Here is a 16,806-nt window from a genome sequence, read left to right as displayed (position 1 = left end):
TATTGATTCTTCTGATCCATGAACATGGTATATTTCTCCATCTATTTGTGCCATCTTTGATTTCTTTCATCAGTGTTTTATAGTTTTCTATATATAGGTCCTTTGTTTCTTTAGGTAGATTTATTCCTAAATATTTTATCCTTTTCATCACAATGGTGAATGGGATTGTTTCCTTAATTTCTCATTCTGTTTTCTCATTGTTAGTGTAAGGAATGCAAGAGATTTCTGTGTGTTGATTTTATATCCTGCAACTTTACTATATTCATTGATTAGCTCTACTATATTCGTTGATTAGCTCTAATAGTTTTCTGGTGGTGCCTTTAGGGTTTTCTATGTGGAGGATCATGTCATCTGCAAACAGTGAGAGCTTTACTTCTTCTTTTCCAATCTGGATTCCTTTTATTTCTTTTTCTTCTCTGATTGCTGTGGCTAAAACTTCCAAAACTATGTTGAATAGTAGTAGTGAGAGTGGGCACCCTTGTCTTATTCCTGACTTGAGAGGAAATTCTTTAATTTTTTGCCATTGAGGATAATGTTTGCTGTGTGTTTATCATATATGGCTTTTATTATGTTGAGGTATCCTATGCCTGCTTTCTGGAGAGTTTTTATCATAAATGGGTGCAAAAACTGATTTTTACTATAAAAATAAGGACACTACAAACAAAACGATATTGAGAAGTCCCAGCTGGCCTGAAGGCTTTTCTCCTGACTTCTGCCCTCTCTCTAGTTAGAAAACAAGTTTACCAAGTAGTAGAAGACACAGAAACTCCAAACTAAGATTTCTTATTGTCTTATCAAATGTTCTGACAGGGAGTATGTGTCCATGCCTTGTAAATAGTGACCACTAGTTGAAACTCCTCTTTTTATAGATAAGATACCCACAGACTTGTCCAACTTCATACTAATAACCAGATAAGAGCATTTGAACTTATGAAGGTACAATGCCCCCTGATTCTGTAGCTCAGATTCTTAATTGTGCTCAAGATATACCTGGGATAAAGAAAACATTATTAGGGCTTCCTTGGTGGCTCGGTGGTGAAGAATCCACCTGTTAATGCAGGAGACACAGACTCAATCCCTGATCTGGGAAGATCTCATATGCTACAGAGCAACTTAGCCCATGCATCACAAGTGTTGAAGCTCAAGCACCCTAGAGCCCATGTTCTCCAACAAGAGAAACCACCACAATGAGAAGCCTGAGCACTGCAACTAGAGAGTAGCTCCTACATCGAGGAAGACCCAGCACAGCCAAAAATAAATAAATATTAGCATAACATGCACATTCTGAGCTTTTGGTAAGATACAAAGCATTGAAACTTTCTCTGTGTTAACCAATAATTTTTTTAATTGCCCCTTCTAGTTAACTGAAGAACAGTGATTCAGTGATAGTCTTATGGGTTAAAACGTTTTCATTATTATAACTGCTTTAACTATGATTTTATCTGTTGTTCCTTCTTTAATTCTGTATAATAGAATTATTGGGTTAGAGCTTCCATTTCATGTCCAAGGAAAGAAGCTAGGAAACTTACACAATACAGAAAGGAATAGAAACGATTGTTACAGACACTTGGCCCTGGAGAACAACTCGGGAACAAAGCTGAATTGTAGACCAGTAGTCAAATTCTGTGGCCTGTTCCTCCCAAAGAACTGAAACTGATACAGTTAACCATCTACCCCAAACTAATGCTTAACAAGCTCTGTGATTTAACATGTTAGGAAGAAGTGAATATAGTTTGTTTTCATCCAAATCAAGTCGATTATTCTATATATAAAGGATCTTTTCCTAATATCAGAACTAGGTATACTCAACCTAACGAATTGATGATTATTATTTTTTCTCTTTTCTTTGAATATGATTTATTTTTGAGAAGACAAATGTCCTGCAATCTTCTGAATACCCCCCCTCTAGTGTAAGGACATGGCCTCTTTAACTATCCAGTGTATCTGTTTAGATATGCTGGTCTTGTGTAGAAGGATCCTTTCAGTTTTTGCCAGGCTAGCAAATCCTCAGATAGTTTTCTTCAACAAAAGAGGGTACACTGAGGGTAGAGGGAGGGTAGGAAGACTTTTTGTCTTTCCCTTTTAAATTTCCCTTGACAATTTTTGACAGGTAAAAACTGCATTTCTACCTCTTAACACATTTAATACTGGGTCCCAGAAGATTTTAGACAGTAACAGTCATCAATATCTGGTGTCTAAAAACATGTGAAATAATGAACAAATCTCCCTAAGTTACATATACAGTAGTTTAGTTTGCCAAGTCTGTGATTCACCTAACTAATTGCTGGCTACCTTAATGTAATTTATAAGATTAAGCCTTTACCGATAACTTCATTTAAAATTTGGAAGGGAAGCATACTTTATTTGCATGTGGTGGTGCAATGCTGAATTAAAGTAATTTTCCCTTTGGTACTCTCACCATATTTATAAACCAGTTTCCTCTTTCTTTAATTCTCCTGAGCAATAGATTAGAAGTCATAATAAAACAGTGATTACAGAGGTCTTCTCTATAATGGTTAAGAAACTATCTAAAGTGCAATTTAAAGAACAGTTTATCAAGGAAGAGGTAGTGACTGGAAAGGGGCAGAAAGAGGGTTTGTGGGGTACTTTTTGCTTCTTAATAAGTTTCAGTTAAAGAAAATGTATTAGGTGATAAATTTATGATTTGTGTACTTTTCTGTATTTATACTACAGTAACTTTTTTTTTAATGAATTATGCTTGTTAAACAATATGAAAGACTTTTTAAGTTGACCTCTCACTTTGTATTGGATGTCCAGTGTGCCTGCCTTAATCAGTGCCTTTGGTCCTTGGCTATGTTCCACCCAAAACAACAAAGAGCCTCCCCATAAAAATATCCTTTAAGGCCTGGGAAATTTAACAGTGCCTTTATCTTCCATATAGGACAGCACAATTATCTTTGTGCTGGAAGAAATGATTGTATCATTGATAAAATTCGAAGAAAAAACTGCCCAGCATGCCGCTATAGAAAATGTCTTCAAGCTGGAATGAACCTGGAAGGTAATGTAAATATTGAAAATGAATTGTCTTTGCCATCATATAATTTATCACTTTACTTTTTAAAAAATACATAAGCAGATCTAATAATTAAAAGTAGGATTTTTAAATTGAGTATTTCATATTCTGCTTAAGGTTACCAACTCTAATTACAGAGACTGACTTCATTATAGCCAAACTATACACGAAGAAAGAAAATTATGTAATAATGAAACTTTTAAGACTTGAAGAAACATTACTTTGGTCTTTATTTCTTTTTTCAAACTCAAAACTATTTGCTAGAGTTAGAAATGTAAATACATCTGTTATAGAAACATGTCAGAATTATTCTGTTATTTACCTTTTACTTTGCATATACATGTATATATCTATCTTTAGTGGGGAAAAACTGAAGAAAGCCTTCAATGGGTTTTTTCAAGCAAAGAAGAAATCTGAAACTAGTTATGAATGAGTTTCATATTCCTGTTTATATAACAAGTATAATTAACATTGATCTCATTATTTAAAATCTTTGCCCTGGGGGAAAAAGTTTGGAATTTTGCTTTAGTTGAAGGTGGTAGTTGTGAACTTCAATTCAGCACGTTTTCACCAAAGCAGGAATTAGATATAAAATGCATAAAACAGTGTCTGTATTCAAAATCAGTAAAATAGTGCCTGTACTCAAGCACTTTACTGTCTAGTTAGGTTGCAGAGTCAATCACAAAATGGTACAACACACTATAAGATAAACAGGAGCAAGAGGACGGTCACCTGATTCTATCCTAAAAGGCAAAAAAAGCAGCACTGAGTTTTAAATCTAGACAAGTTGAGTAGGAGTTAGATGGAAAATCGGGGCAGAGACAGGATCAGACTTGAATTTTGAAAAGACTGTAATTTTCTACGAACAAAGCTAGTGGAGGTGATGGAATTCCATTTGAGCTATTTCAAATCCTAAAAGATGATGCTATGAAAGTGCTGCACTTAATATGCCAGCAAATTTGGAAAACTCAGCTGTGGCCACAGGACTGGAAAAGGTCAGTTTTCATTCCAATCCCAAAGAAAGGCAGTGCCAAAGAATGCTCAAACTACCGCACAATGGCACTCATCTCACACGCTAGCAAAGTAATGCTCAAAGTAATGTTCCTCTTGATTCTTTGCTTTCAGGAAGAAAATGTGTTTTTATCTTCTTTCATGTCACTTTATCATAACTGCTACATAAAAGATTTCTCCTCTTTCAAGTTAGTTTCAGCAACTGAAATACCTCTTGAATAAACTATGCTGCCCAGACTTTCCCATTACAGCTGATTTCTGTGTATTTTTTCTAATATACCCACAGCTCGAAAAACAAAGAAAAAGATAAAAGGAATTCAGCAGGCCACTACAGGAGTCTCGCAAGAAACTTCTGAAAATCCTGCTAACAAAACAATAGTTCCTGCAGCATTACCACAACTCACGCCTACGCTGGTGTCACTGCTGGAAGTCATTGAACCTGAGGTGTTATATGCAGGATATGACAGCTCTATTCCAGATTCAACTTGGCGGATCATGACCGCACTCAACATGTTAGGTGGGCGGCAGGTGATTGCAGCAGTGAAATGGGCAAAGGCAATACCAGGTAAGATGCAAAAGATAACACCACTAAGGTGTTAACCTTAGAATTTTTTACATAAAACACTCTGGCTCTGTATCACCCTGGTCCCATGGCTTCCTGTTATCCCTACTTAATCAAGAGGTAAAGAGGTATAAATATCAGGAGCATTTTTTTAACTTAAATCCACTGAATGAGTAGTGTCCGCCAGGACTCTTGGCTTTCTGTTTTACTTTTTAATATAGCATTTTACTATTTAGTCCATATTTACTTAAATAAGCAAAAGGTGACAAAAACTGGCTACTCTTTTTTCTAACATTGAGTACTATTAAAAAATTACTGACAGCTTTGGTCTTACATGTCAAATGACAAAGGAGAACTGTGTCCACTTAGCGCTTCATTTCTTCTATTAGAGTCTTCCAAAACTGTCTTTGGCAGTTCCCAGAGAGAAGATCTTCTCTTTGGCAACTAGAGTGTTTCCTCATACCTTTTATTCTTCTTAATTCAGGATTCAGGAACTTACATCTGGATGACCAAATGACCCTACTGCAATATTCATGGATGTTCCTCATGGCATTCGCCCTGGGGTGGAGATCATACAGACAATCAAGTGCAAATATGCTGTGTTTTGCTCCTGATCTGATTATTAATGAGTAAGTCATTTGTGAGTCATTTTCCCTGTATTCATATTCCTTCAGGACTGAATCAATCCTACCAGGTTATCTTGGAACGGGGCAACCTACCAAGTATCTTGAAGCAGAGTTTATCAATGCTTAAGGCAAGCCAGAATGTACTGCAAAGCAAATTACATTTGGCACTATTATGTACCAGGACATCTGAAGGATATTTTTTAAATAGCATCTCTTGGGGTCAGTAAAGTCTATAGCAAGGGAAAAGGAATCTTACTGTGGCATTGTTTTAATTATATAATCGTATTTCAGAAAGGAAAGAGCATAATACAATTCATGTTGATCTTACTTTCAGCAGGGACAATGAACAGATGAGGACATCTAGGATGAAGGGATGACAGATATGGACCCAAAGACAAGAAGCATCTCTTTGCATGGCAAGGCTCACTCAATGTCTATGAGTTGTAAAGAAAATGGGAACAAGATTTTTTTTATTTTTTAATTTGGGAGAGAACCAACCAAGATTTGATAAATCAGCTATTCTCTAGTCCTCTAGGTCTATGCCTGTGAAATATTTCAAATACCCATTCCCCCTTACCCACTGCACTTGTTTCTAACCAGCTTTCTGCTGCCCATGTATCCTCCATCATGCTAAGTTTTTCTTCTTAACACACAGATGTTTCACTGATCACTTAGTGCATACTCAGCATGGTTTCTGGCTTTCCAGAATCTGGCCTCACTTTATCTCTTGTTATTCTCCTTCACATATTCTTTTTCCCCTCAGATGATCTGTTCTTTGAACATACCCCTAGCTCATGATGGTCATACCACCAGGTAAAAACCTCTCTGCTGTATATCCCTAGCATTTATCATGCTCTACCTTTTATTACTACTTTTGCACTCACAGCTTATCTCCTTTATTAGCAAACAGGGAAGTCACACACACTTACATATGCATACCCACTGATCTGGGAAGAAGGAGATCTGTATTCTTGTGAAAAAAAGAGATTTTAAAATTGTGAGCTCTGGGTGCTGTCGACTACAGGGTCCAAAAAAAAATTAATGAAATCTTCAACCATGTTATTAGAATAACAGTCTCGCTATACTCCATATGAGTTAATCCATCATTCTGTTCAGAACTGGATGACATATTAAAAAAAAACTATGTCCAGAGTGGCAATAAGTTTAGAAATTAACATCAGTTGATGAACAGAGGATGTGTAAAGGAGAAAAGGAATGATGAGGACAGCCTAAAAAGATATCCTGTGAAGATCAAGCAAACATGTTGTTTTCACTGTTGGGTGTACCAAGCACAAAAATAATGGGTAGAAGTTATAAAAAAGCATCTATTTGAGCTGAGTGTTAAACAGCAGGGCTTGCCTCATGACATAGTAAAGGTCAAATTGTATCTGTTTTAGTAGAGACTGGATGATACTAGCTGTAGATATTTTAAAAGAGGCTTAACTGCTGAGTTAAACTTGGTGGTGTGTCTCTATTGGTGATACTTATTTTCCAGCACAGTATTCATTTAATCATATTTGAGTACTTACCAAGTGTCAGACACTGTTTTTAAGAGCTTGAGCTATAATACATAAGGCTCTGCTAATATACCAATGAGGAAAACCAAATAAACGACCAAATTTATTCCAGAGAGCCATGACATAATAGTGTGGGGTACCATAGAAGACCTCTCTAAATATCTGAGCACTGAATAGTACAAAAGAACAAGCTTATAAGAAAGGGCATTTAAGGCAGAAGAGATGACTACAGAGGCTGAAAAACAACCTTGGCATATGTGAGGAACTGAGAGAAAGCCAGTAAGGACTTTCTATGAGTTTAGAGAAGTGGACAGGGACCAAGTCAAGCAGCATCTTGAAAGCCGTGAGATAGAGTTTATTTTAGGAGCATGAAGCAGCCAGCTTTGGGAGGAGAGAGGGGAGGTTTCAAACAGAGGAAAACGGATTACAGGGAAACATCAAATACTTACCACACTCCTAGTATGTGCCTGCTACGGCATTGGCAGAGAACAAGACAAACAAGGTTCCTACCTTTATTGCTTACACTCTAATTGGGGAGACACAGATAACCATCAAATAAAATAATTTTGAGTTTTTACTAGACAGAGGTCTTTTTCAGATGAGTTACCAGTGGCATCTTGGAGGAGGTGTAGCTAAGTGAGACCTGAAGGAGAAAAGACCAGGCTTCCTGGTTAGAAGAAACATGACAAGAGGCATGTGAAATACATACTGTAGTCAAACTCTTTGCATTCTATTGACTCTGTTAATTTTCAGTTAGTTAATAGGCACTGCCATGTGCTTGACCATCTATTCCCGAAAAAGGACTGCTCAGTCCACTGTGCCGTGGCTTAACAAGATTTAAGTTTTTTGATCAAATTTAACTAATTAAAAATATGTAGCTTAACACCTTTGAATCTCTAAGTACTTGCTGCTCATTCCAGAATCTGACTTTAGAAGTTAAAAACATGTTGACAATGTCTATAGTCACTGTCTAAAAAGAAAGTTGAAGTCATTAATTGGGAGTAAAAGTGTGAATAGAATTATGATATGAAACACCAACATATTTTCTTTTATAAAATTAATCTGACTCAGAGTATCTATTTGGGAAGGTACTCAAATTTAGATTTAAACCATCATAGCATAACCTGGTATTTCTTACATAAAGTAGAAGTTACAGAAATTCTTTCTCCGTGTTTGACTTTATTTGAGGATGGATGGCTTACAGAAACAGTACTTTTTAAGTGGGCATTCTGTTTCTCCTTATGCTGTTGTGATAATAACCTTTTATTTTTTTCTTAAGTCCAAGGTCACTTTTTGTCAAAAAATTAAAAAACAGATCTTATTTTAAACCATGAAGAGAGACAGTTTCAGGTTCTTTGTGTCATTTAAAAAGTTAGGAAACTTGAGAGATCTAATTGAAAATCGTAGATGTGATTGTAACTGTTGATAACCCTAACTGAAAATTCATTTTGTACCTTTAGTTGGAAGAATATTCAGTCACATAACATTGGTCAGAGGCAGATTTTGGGTATCAGAAAGCCTAGAGTCAAGTTTTATTTCTGATCCTCTACATAACTATAAACATTATCACACACAGTTGTCTTTAGAATGCAGTGCTATGAAAAAAATAACTTGATTTTCAACTGGGTAAGATTTAAAACTGTGTTGTCTAACTGCTCATATTCAAATACTACCATAAAAGCTTGATTTAAATGAACAACTGATAACAGATTCTATAGGAATAAATTCTAAATACTTAAGGAAAGTTTTCCAAAATTCAGATCAGAGGGAATTCGTATTAATTGCAATAGTTAGATGAGTTAATAGAACGCTTTACAAAATAAAACAGAAAAGTACTTTTTTGCGGAATAAGAATTACTTCTCTTTAACTCAAACACTTGATATTTGTCTTTCACAGGCAGAGAATGGCTTTACCCTGCATGTATGACCAGTGTAAACATATGCTATATGTTTCCTCTGAGTTAAACAGGCTTCAGGTATCTTACGAAGAGTATCTCTGTATGAAAACCTTACTGCTCCTCTCTTCAGGTTGGTAGAACACCTATTCTCTTCTAAAATTGACTTCTAAAATATGTCAAAAACGTAAAACGTAGAAGTCTAGAAATGAAGGTTTATTTGTATGCTACTACTGCTAAGTCGCTTCAGTCGTGTCCGACTCTGTGCAACCCCATAGACAGCAGCTCACCAGGCTCTGCCATCCCTAGGATTCTCCAGACAAGAATACCGGAGTGGGTTGCCATTTCCTTCTCCAGTGCATGAAAGGGAAAAGTGAAAGTGAAGTCGCTCAGTCATGTCCAACTCTTAGCGACCCCATGGACTGCAGCCTACCAGGCTCCTCCGTCCATGGGATTTTCCAGGCAAGAGTACTGGAGTGGGGTGCCATTGCAAACCACTAAATAATTATACCAAGTCTACTATTTCCTAGTACTTTGCTGCTAAGTCGCTTCAGTCGTATCCGACTCTGTGCGACCCTATAGACGGCAGCCCACCAGGCTCCGCTGTCCCTAGGATTCTCCAGGCAAGAATACTGGAGTGGGTTGCCATTTTCTTCTCCAAGTACTTTAGATTTTCATAAATGTAAAATTTTAGAAAGGCTAAGATTAATAAGATAGATAGATAGGTATCATGGAGAAATGGGAGAGGTATACGAACCACATGGCAGGGAGGAGGAAGTCACTGCTGATCTGGAATATCTACAGCCTTCTTCCTTCCTACAACTTTTTATACTTCCACTACAGAAGACACAGAGAAAGCATGCCAACTTGAATGACTTTTCTCTACAACACTGTTCAGTTCACTCGCTCAGTTGGGTCCGACTCTTTGTGACCCCATGGACTGCAGCACACCAGGCTTCCCTGTCCATCACCAACTCCTGGAGCTTGCTCAAACTCAGTTACTTAGTCAAAAATTTTAGTTATACAAGGACTAATAATACAATGACATATTTCTTACACTATGTATAAGAAATTATGGATGGGACCTAATTTAAAAGCTTTTGCACAGCAAAGAAAACCATAAACAAAACAAAAAGACAGCACCAAATGAGAGAAAGTTTGCAAACAAAGTGAACAAGGGATTAATCTCCAAAGTACACAAACACTTCATGCAGCTCAGTATCAAAAACCAAACAACTAAATAAAAAATAGGCAGCTCTAAACAGACATTTCTCCAAAGAAGACATACAATGGCTAAACAGCACATGAAAAGATGCTCAACATCACTGATTGTTAAAGAAATGCAAATCAAAAGTACAATGAGGTATCACATCAGTCAGAATGGCCATCAAAAATTTTAGAAACAAATGCTGGAGAGGGTGTGGAGAAAAGGAAACCCTTTTGCACTGTTGGTAGGAGTATCAATTGGTACAGCCACTATGGAGAACAGTATGTGTTGTGCATGCTGAGTTGCTTCAGTCATGTCCAACTCTGCAACCCTATAGACTGTAGCCCTCCAAACTCCTCTGTCCATGGGATTCTCCAGGCAAGAATACTGGAGTAGGTTGCCATGCCCTCTTCCAAGGGATCTTCCCAAGGCAGGGATTGAACCTTCATCTCTTACATCTCCTGCATTGACAAGCGGGTTCTTTACCACTAGCGACACCTGGGAGGCCCCAGTCTACAGGTTCTTTCAAAACTAAAAATAGAACTGCCATATGATCTAGTAATTCCACTCCTGGGCACATAACCAAGAAAACCATAATTCCAAAAGATACATGCAGCCATACTCCAGTGTCCACTGCAGCACTATTTATAATGGCCAGCAACCTGGAAGCAACTTAAATGTCCATCCACAGAGAAATGGATAAATTAGGTGTGGTACATATATATAATGAAATATTACTCAGCCATAAAAAAGAATGAACAAAAGAACAAAATAATGCCATCTATAGCAACAAGGATGGACCTAGAGTCTGTCATACAGAGTAAGTCAGAGAAAGACAAATATCACATGATATTGCTTATATCACTGTGGATGGTGACTGCAGCCATGAAATTATAAGACAGCTGCTTCTTGGCAGGAAAGCTAGACAAACCTAGACAGTGTGTTAAAAAGCAAAGACATCACTTTGCTGACAAAGGTCCGTATAGTCAAGGCTATGGTCTTTCCAGTAGTCATGGTACGACTGTAAGAGTTGGACCTTAAAGAAGGCAGAGTGCCGAAGAATTGATGCTTTCAAACTGTGGTGCTGGAGAAGACTCTTGAGAGTCCCTTGGACAGCAAAGAGATCAAATCAGTCAATCTTAAAGTAAGTCAACCCTAAATACTCATTGGAAGGACTGATGCTGAACCACCAATACTTTGGCCACCTGATGTGCAGAGCCAACTCACTGGAAAAGACCCTGATGGTGGGAAAGATTGAAGGCAAAAGGAGAAGAGGGCAACAGAAGATGAGATGGCTGGATGGTACATTACATGTACTGATATAATGTACATGAACTTGGGCAAACTCCAGGAGATGGTGAGGGACAGGGAGGCCTGGCATGCTGCAATCCATGGTGTCAAAAAGAGTGAGAAATGACTGGGCAACTGAAAAACAAGAACATTGCTTACATACAAATGGAATTATTTACAAAACAGAAATAGTCATAGTTGTAGGGAAAAAAACTAAGGTTGCCAAGGGGGAAGGGTGGGAGGGATTGGGAAACTGGGACTGATATATATACACTAATGTATAAAAAATATAATAATAACATACCATATAGCACAGGGAACTCTACTCAATACTCTAATGACCTATATGGGAAAAGAATCTAAAAAAAGAGTGGCTATATGTATAACTGATTCACTTTGCTGTACAGCAGAAACTAACAACATTGTGAGTCAACTATACTTCCAATAAAAATTACTTTAAAAAAAAGAAATTATGAAAGAAAAGGATGACCTACAAAAAGTGAGCTTGAGTACTATTAAAGAATTGGTTAATGCAGCATTGGAGCTGGACTGTTGGACAGAGCTATTTTATCTAGAAAGGAACAACACTATCTTGAAAGTTTACATAAAGTAAATTGGTAGATGAACTTCAGTGAGACTACTTTCAGCAAGCAAAGGCAAACTAGAAAACTTCTGGAAAATACAAAGTATCTTGTCTATATTAATAAAAATGTGGCATTTTTCAACAACTAATAAAAGAAGGTCTGTGAACCAGTAGGCATTATAAACTTTATAAAATGCAGAGTTGATAGCTGAATACCTCTTTCATATAAGTAGCTTTCCAATTTTTTAAAGCCTTCATTCCATTAGTAACTGTGGTTTCAAAGTGGCTAAATAACTAAGATGTGGGTGGTGTACATGACTGGTTTGTCGCTCAGTCGTGTCCAGCTCTTTGCTGACCCCATGGACTGTAGCCCACCAGGCTCCTCTGTCCATGGGGATTCTCCAGGCAAGAATACTGGAGTGAGTTGCCATGCCCTCCTCCAGCGGATCTTCCCAACCCAGGGATCAAACCCAGGTCTCCCGCATTGCAGGCCGATTCTTTGTTGTCTGAGCCACCAGGGAAGCCCTTACATGACTATATCTGTTTAAGCTTTTCCAAAGCACACATCAACCTTAATGCTTTCATACTATTTGTTGTTTAATGTCACGGGACTTAAGGAATATTAGTAATATTCCAAAGTAAGAAAAATTTCCACAACCCATTTTAAAAAAGCTAATTTTTTTAAGGTTACCTGTAGCAGTACCCTTGTTAAAGCAGTGAGCTTGATATTGTTGAAGTAAACAGTTAAAGTTCTGATAATGAATCATTTGGGTTGATAATATCCAGGTACAGGTCAATGCCAAGATACTAACCTTATTGGTTAAAAAAAAAAAAAAGGACTTAGAAGGATGAAATTATGTATCTTAAGATATAATTAGACTGCTACCCTACACTAGAAGAAATGTCCTAACCTTCCATTAAGATATGCTGGACTTTAAAAATCTAACACCACATGCAAGCAGGTACCTAAAGAGATGAGTTGCACTCTGAAGCTAGCTTTCTCTTAGAGGTAGTTGCCAAGACTGGTAAATTAGTATACTCAAGTAAATTTAAAGACAAGTGCAATTGGGGGAAAAGAAAAAGATGGATCTAAAGGCAGATTAGACATATTTATAAAGACATTTAAACTGAAATATACATCTAAAGAACTTAGCCAGAATACATTTTTAATATGCGTTGGTGTATGAACAAAGATAAGAGGCACAATTGAGGGAGAAGGTCTAAAACAGGACTTCACAACTCTTTTCACGTCGTAACAACATAACAAATAGCATTCATTCATAGCACAATGAGGTAAATGAATAAGGCTTTCTGCAACCAGTGGTGACCAGCATGGCAGATCATTAACAACACATTAGTAACCCATTCGTGTGGGTCTTCTTATAATCAAAGATCCAAAATGAAAGGTGAAAAGATACTATAGAAAGAGATAATGGCTGGAAACTTTCCAGAACAGCAGCAATTGAAGAAAGTGAAATATTTTTTTTCAAAAAGCTAAGGGGGAAAATAACTGAAAAAAGAGACTGGATTTCCAATTTAAACTCTCACAATTAAACAACTTGGCAGTTATTGCTCCCATCCTCACAAATAAGAAAAAGCTGAGAAAACTGACAATAACTTTTTTTAAGATCCATCTGAGAAGTAAGGTCACAGGACAAATCACTAACATCAAAATCTGGAGAAACAGACAAATACAGAGGACCACAGCCAAGATCAGTTTCCTGGAAACAGAAGCTACTGGACCCAATAATGCAGAAACACTAACGGTATCTTTGATGAATTTCTGAAGACCAAGCAAGGAATAGCTGGAGTGTTAAGAACCCTGATATCAGGGCTTCTCTGATAGTTCAGTTGGTAAAGAATCCACCTGCAATGCAGAAGACCCTGGTTCAGATTCCTGGGTCAGGAAGATCTGCTAGAGAAGGGATAGGCTACCCACTCCAGTTTTCTTGGGCTTCCCTTGTGGCTCAACTGGTAAAAAATCCACCCGCAATGCAGGAGACCTGGATTCAGTCCCTGAGTTGGGAAGATCCCCTGGAAAAGGGAACGGCTACCCACTCCAATATTCTGGTCTGGAGAATTCCATGGACTGTATAGCCCATGGGGTCACAAAGAGTCGGGCATGACTGAGCGACTTTCACTTCACTATATAAGAACTCTGGAGACCCAGTCTTCAGGGGTTTCCCCCCAGAGTTCTCAGGGGTTTACCTTGAGAAACCCCACCGAATTCTAATGATGAAGATCAGAGAAGATCCTCTTTCTATCCTAGGGGAAAGGGCAAATAGATAATTCCAGTCCCCTTTACCTTCTTATCTCATGTAAGAGAGAAGAAAAAAGGAACATAAGAAATATTTGAAGCAATAAAGGCTGATAAATTTCCAAAAAGAACATAAGAAATATTTGAAGCAATAAAGGCTGATAAATTTCCAAAATTAATGACAGACACCAAAACACATCCAGGAAGCTCAGAAAATATCCAGATAGATAGATAAATACCAAAAAAGCTGCACCTAGGCATATTGTACTCAAACTACAGAAAACTAAAGACAATAAGGAAATCTTGGAAAAGGCCAGAGAGGAAAACAGCTTGCCTGTTCCTTATAAAGGAAGGATAAAAATTACGCAGGCAGGAACGTAGTGAACTATTTACCGTTAAAAGAAAAAGATCACCCATGTTAGAGTCAGCATCCACTGACGATGTTTTATGTTACCTACAGTACCTATAAAAATAGTACAGTGTTGTTTGAAAGAAGATGTAGATTAGTTGTAAATGTATATTTCAAATTCTAGGGCAGCCACTAAAAACAGTTTTTAAAAGAAATCATAATTGATACACCAAGAGGAAACAGAATCACTTGAATATTCAGTAAAGACTAGAAAAGGCAGAAAAAGGAAATAAATGAATAGATAAGTTACAAACATGGTAGAGATTAATCTAGATATCTCAAACAATCACTTTAAATTTGAAAGGCCTAATATACACAGTCTTTTTTTTTTTTAATGAAGGTCAAAAGAGAATTTGCCACCACAGATCCTCAGTAAAGTAATATTAAAGGATATACTTAGGCTAAGGGAAAGCAGTATCTTGAAGATGGAAAACAGAATAAAGAAAGTGGTAAATATTTAGATACATTTAAACTAACTCTGCAAAATAACAGTAATAATGTCTTTGGGAAGTTATAAAATAGAACTAAAGTACACAATAATTACATACAGGCAAAGAAGAAAAAAGGAGCCTTTGAAAAGTTAAAGATGAGTGTTTATATTTCGTAAAAGAGTATACAAAGTACATTATCAAACCATGAGGGCTTTGGGGGAGAACATGGTGAGAAAAAACAATCCAAAAGAATAAAAGAAATGAAAGGAAGTTGAGGGCAGAGGGGAAGCATAAACAAAGGCATGATAGAAGGAGGTAACAAATATATCGATTGTACAAATAAGTTCAAATATATCAGCAATTTCATTAAATGTAGATGGACTAAATGCTCCAAGATAAAAATATACAGAAAGTGCAAGACTAAATTCTGTGCTATTTATAAGATATATATCTAAAGATGTTGAGTAGCTGCAGTAAAAGGATATACTATGCATATTGTAACATTAACTCATTCGTGGCATACTTTCTGTAAAAGGCCAGATGGTAAATGATTTCAGCTTTGCATACAATCTCTGTCAGAGGTACTCAATTCTGCCCCTTGTGACATGAACATGGTCATTAACAATGCTTAAAGAGAACAGGCGTGGCTGTGTTCCAATGATACTTTATTTACAAAAACAGGCTACAGGTAGGAAGGGGCCATTGCTGACCACTGTTTTACTCAAAAGCAATCCGAAGCAGCTGTATTACTATAAAAATAAACACTAAGGCCCCCCAAAACCGTTCTATATTTAAAGATATCCACTACGTAAAGCATTCTACTCACCAGAAAAATAATTCTGAATATATGGCCCCAAATGACATAAAGCAAAAATCCCAAGGAATATTTGTGGTAACTTGGGATGGATGAAAGTCTTCTAAATTTAAATACTGAATAGGTTTCTCACCTAATTATTTTTACAATGAGGAAAACCAGCATGGGAAAAAAGTTATTCAATAACTACATTACCGGTAATATAATCATGTGTAAAAATTAACCCACCCTGAACATGTGTCTTAACACTCCTGATTAAGTGGCCTTCATTTGCACACTAACACTGATATCCTAGAAGTGTCAAGTTGCTTTATGGAATCAAAATATTTTCATATGTAGTTTTTGGTCTAATCCTAATCAAAATCCAATGAGAGTGATATACTACATTAACCAAATGAAGGATAAAAATCTAAGTGCAGAAAAAGCATTTGACAAAATTCAACATCCATTTATGATAGAAAATATCAATAAACCAGGTATACATAGGGTACCTGACCATAGTAAAGGCCATATATGACAAAAGCCCACAGCTAACGTCATTACTCAGTGGTGAAAAGCTGAAAGCTATTCCTCTGAACGGAGAAGGCAATGGCACCCCACTCCACTACTCTTGCCTGGTAAATCCCGTGGATGGAGGAGCCTGATAGGCTGCAGTCCATGGGGTCGCTGAGAGTCGGACACGACTGAGCGACTTCACTTTCACTTTTCTCATTCATGCACTAGAGAAGGAAATGGCAACCCACTCCAGTATTCTTGCCTGGAGAATCCCAGGGATGGTGGAGCCTGGTGGGCTGCCATCTATGGGGTCGCACAGAGTCGGACACGACTGAAGCGACTTAGCAACATTCCTCTGAAATAAGGAATGAGGCAAAGATGCCCACTCTAGCCACTTCTAGTCAACCTAGTTCTGGGAATTCTAGCCAGACCAATTAAGTAAGAAAAAGAAAAGGCATCCAAATCAAAAAGGAAGAAGTAAAAAGTCCAACTGGGGTCGGCACATCCTGAGTGTTCTAATTATTACTGCCTGTTTAACTAGAATCAGTAAAACTATTAGGAAAAAACATTTTTAAGAAGTAAAACTCTATTTGCAAATCATCTGATTTTATCTAGAGAAACCCTAAAGATGACACCAAAAAATACTGTTCGAACTAGTAAATTCAATAAAATTGC

At 37.1% G+C, this 16,806-nt stretch overlaps 1 protein-coding gene and 2 long non-coding RNA genes across 27 annotated transcripts in view; 1 reads left to right on the top strand and 2 right to left on the bottom strand.

Moving 5' to 3' along the window:
* Window positions 1-16,806, bottom strand: part of LOC145511449 (uncharacterized) — a 118,810-nt gene that overhangs the window by 61,528 nt on the left and 40,476 nt on the right. The gene's annotated exons all lie outside the window — the stretch shown is intronic.
* Window positions 1-16,806, top strand: part of NR3C1 (nuclear receptor subfamily 3 group C member 1) — a 320,089-nt gene that overhangs the window by 295,166 nt on the left and 8,117 nt on the right. For 20 of the 25 annotated variants that reach the window (XM_081504719.1, XM_081504716.1, XM_081504715.1 and 17 more), the window contains 4 exons: window positions 2,903-3,019; window positions 4,332-4,610; window positions 5,092-5,236; window positions 8,648-8,778. In XM_081504719.1, coding sequence (XP_081360845.1) covers window positions 2,903-3,019; window positions 4,332-4,610; window positions 5,092-5,236; window positions 8,648-8,778 — 672 coding nt within the window. Of the gene's footprint in view, window positions 1-2,902; window positions 3,020-4,331; window positions 4,611-5,091; window positions 5,237-5,567; window positions 8,586-8,647; window positions 8,779-16,806 lie in introns of those variants that run through there. The other 5 variants (XM_081504726.1, XM_081504727.1, XM_081504725.1 and 2 more) reach the window with 2 other exon arrangements.
* Window positions 1,832-5,574, bottom strand: LOC145511458 (uncharacterized). The gene is made up of 2 exons (XR_014057876.1): window positions 4,942-5,574; window positions 1,832-3,012 (listed from the first exon to the last, which is right to left on the bottom strand). It is a non-coding gene; the product is annotated as an uncharacterized LOC145511458 (long non-coding RNA).

Source organism: Giraffa tippelskirchi, chromosome 6 (genome assembly GCF_054371585.1).
Source record: "Giraffa tippelskirchi isolate mGirTip1 chromosome 6, T2T-mGirTip1v1.2.pri, whole genome shotgun sequence".
In the NCBI taxonomy this organism is placed as follows: Eukaryota; Metazoa; Chordata; class Mammalia; order Artiodactyla; family Giraffidae; genus Giraffa; species Giraffa tippelskirchi.
This window is presented reverse-complemented; position numbering and strand designations above follow the sequence as displayed.